Source organism: Grammomys surdaster, unplaced genomic scaffold (genome assembly GCF_004785775.1).
Source record: "Grammomys surdaster isolate TR1022 unplaced genomic scaffold, NIH_TR_1.0 126197, whole genome shotgun sequence".
Lineage (NCBI taxonomy): Eukaryota > Metazoa > Chordata > Mammalia > Rodentia > Muridae > Grammomys > Grammomys surdaster.
Window position 1 is genome coordinate 1,268,243 of NW_021621002.1, and position 3,327 is coordinate 1,271,569.

A 3,327-nucleotide genomic window follows, 5' to 3' on the forward strand; every position below is an offset into this window, starting at 1 on the left:
TTCTTCTTCTTCTTCTTCTTCTTCTTCTTCTTCTCTTTCTTCTTCTCTCTTTCTTTCTTTGGTACCTTTGAATTTTATGTTTCTATAATGGTATCCAAGTTCAACTACTATGCTTAGTTCTATAACAAGCTATTGCTATAGGATATGCATGTTTCCCTCATTGGAGAATGATATTTGAAATAAAAATGCATATATAAGATTGGTTCTCTGCTGTTTTAGCCTCAAATCCTGCAATTTTTCTAGGTCTGATAAAGAAATGCACGTGTGTGCACTAAGCCATGTAAGGGCTCCTATTTATAAATGGCATTATATGTAGTCATCAATATCTCTGCGATGAATTTGTATTGATTTCCCCAAGTCTAATCAATGACCTTTGGATCATTCTAGCCTCCTCCTCTTGCTTAGCTGCTAACATCTTTGTGGATAGTTTTTGTCGACTGATCTCCTTTTATATAAGTTTTCAATTATAGAGAATTGTAGAGTGGAATTGAAATCGTTCATCTGCCCCTGTTTTTAGAAGCAATTATCAACCAGAATACATAGTTTATGTGTAGCTCCTCTGGCCTTTTTGCTCTTTTAGAGCCTGCTTATAAGCAGTTATTCAGGTGGACCTTTAGCTTTTCATCCCCTGCAGGCTCATTGTTACCTAAATTAGCAGGGATGTCAGATTTTTTTTGCAGTGCATTCTGGTATCCTATAACCTCTATGCCTTTTTAAAATTGCATAAATTAAAGATCTCTCCCATAAAAATTTATGAGTTTTGACAAATAGTGTCAGAGTCTACTAGTATTACATAAAATGATTTCTCGGCCCTGGAATTCCTACTACTTACCTATTTATTCTTCTCTCCTCACTTTGATAATGTCACAGCCAATGATCTTTTTATTGTTGCCATAGTTCTATGGGTTTTTTTCCCTTCAAACTTATCCTGTAAGTACAATCAGATAGTATGGCTGCCTTTGCAGACTGGTTTCTTTCTCTTAGCAATGTCTATTTACAGTGTGTCCACATCTTCATATAGCTTCGTCACTCATTCATTTTTTTTTATCAAATTATGATACCATTATATATGCCGTATATGCTATTACAGTGTATTTATCCATTAGCCAATTAAAAGTTATCTTGGCTTTTTACAGTCGAGTGATATGTGAGTATAGTCTTTTCAATTAGTTGAGTAAACTAATTGAAAAAATAAAAAGTATATTGCATTTATGATAAAGTCTGTGTCCGGCTTCATGAAATTGCTAATCTTTCTTTCAAAGCAGTGGCAACACTTTTCACTCCCACCAACAGGAAGGAACATTCTAAGGGTCTTGGACTTTGGCGTCATGTCTACACGTAGCAGATGATTGCTGTTCTATTTGCAATTCTTCAGTGTTCACATTTTATCCTGTGCTTATTTGATAGATGTATCTTCTGTAGTAAGGAGTTTATTCATTTTGTCCATTTTGGCATTGGGTCGTTTCCTTCTGCTGAATTTTAAGAATTCTTTGTACATTTTGGATATTAGACCTTCATAATTATTTTGCAAATAAATTCTCAGTTATATGCTTTTAGTTAGCAATTTGGGAATAAGTGGCATTTTTCCACCCCCACCCCATCAAAGCTTGCACACAATGCTACCTGTTATGAGCAACAAATATACCACTGCTCTCCATGGTAACTCTGCTTCCACTTGTGATCCCAACATCCCTACACCCTTTCATAAGTTTATCCATTTACTACCAAGTAAACTTTATATACTAGGCCACCACTGCCCATCTCTAGCAGTTTCTTATCTTTATTGAGTTTTAAGTCAATGACTAAGTGGATATTGTGCTTGTTCAGTCAGTTTAGAAATCCGATCCTGTTCATTTTCTGACTTGGAGAAGACATGCACATCAAGCAGGAAGGCAGCCGCAATGTCTATGTCCAGTTAAGTCTCTGAAGCTAATGGTTGTCTGTCTTCCTTTCCATGGTCTCCAGTCATCAAGCCTCCTTTGCGTCACTTTAAGCGTCCTGCTTATGCATCTAGCTCCTACGCACCTTCTGTTCCAAAGAAAACTGATGATCATCCCGTAAGGTACAAGATGCTGGATCAGCGGATCAAGATGAAGAAGATCCAGAACATCTCTCATCACTGGAACAAAAAATAGGGCAAGTATAAGAACAGAGGGAGTGGAGGAGGACCTGCCTGCCTGCCTGCCTGCCTCTCAGCACCTACTAGATGCACCAGGACACACCTCCAAAGTCATGCAGCTGGCACTACTGTGACTGACCGTGAAAGTCAAAGTGAAATCTGCCTGAGATTCCCCTTGGTCGTTTTCTTATAGATGCACCAGATACACTACATTTGAGGTCAATCAAGACTCCAGCAAAAGCTAGTAAATGGTAGATTGATTTGATTTTACTGTGTAGGCCTTTAACAGTCTTAAGTTGTACCCAAATTAAAAATGATACATCTTATCCTGAAAATTAAATTCTTCCCACTGCCCTATTTTCATCCCCAAGAGATGATGTACCCTGACATGAACACTGCCTCAATAACTATCAGGGGTAAGAAATGTACTTCTAAAAGTAACTTTTCCAATTAAAATTATATTATTTTGTGAAATTAAAATGTGATTAAAATATAAACACCAATTTCCCCTTTATTTTCCCTTCTTCCAAGCCCTTATGTACACACTTGTTCTCTCGTTCTCTGTCTAAAGCATCCTTTCTTTTGTTTTATTGATATATATATAAAATTGCATATATCTTATATATATATCCCTAAATATATAAATATAATCTGCTCAGTCCCTGTGTTACTTGTGTGTATGTATTTTCAGAAAAGACTATTTGGTATTAGGTAATCAGTTCATGTACTTTTCCCTGGGAAAAACTAAGTTTCTCCCACTCTCAGCATTCCTTAATTGATTATACTACTTCGTCTAGGGTTGCAACCCTGTAAGATTTCCCTGCTTCATGTTAAAGTGTCTGTTAGTGTTGTCCAATTTTAAATGCACTGATTTAAAATTTAAAGTACTTACTCAAAATTCAAGCAAATGTGTGACTTTGAAAGCAAACGCATTCAAAACAAATGTTCTGCTTCTCAGCATAACAATCTCAGCATAACAATCTTAGAGGAACGATGAATGATGGGTTGTTTTCTTCATTGATTTTACAGAATTCAGGCTTAGAAAATAGATCCATATAAGGGGGGAGGGAGGGAGGGAGGGAGGGAGGGAGAGAGAGAGAGAGAGAGAGAGAGAGAGAGAGAGAGAGAGCGTGAGAGAGCGTGAGAGAGCGTGCTAATTTCTAGCAGCTTCAATATACTTTGGAGAATTTGAGTTTTCTAGATAGACG

At 36.9% G+C, this 3,327-nt stretch overlaps 1 protein-coding gene across 2 annotated transcripts in view; it reads left to right on the forward strand.

Annotated features, from left to right (window-relative positions):
- The window catches only part of Pde1c (phosphodiesterase 1C), a 429,900-nt gene extending 427,225 nt beyond the window's left edge, over positions 1 to 2,675 (forward strand). Inside the window, exon 19 of one of the 2 annotated variants that reach the window (XM_028758345.1) lies at positions 1,966 to 2,675. In XM_028758345.1, the coding sequence (XP_028614178.1) occupies positions 1,966 to 2,135 (170 nt within the window). In that variant the 3' untranslated portion in view covers positions 2,136 to 2,675. The remainder of the gene's footprint in view (positions 1 to 1,965) is intronic. The other variant, XM_028758346.1, reaches the window with a different exon arrangement.
- Positions 2,676 to 3,327: the final 652 nt, after the last annotated feature.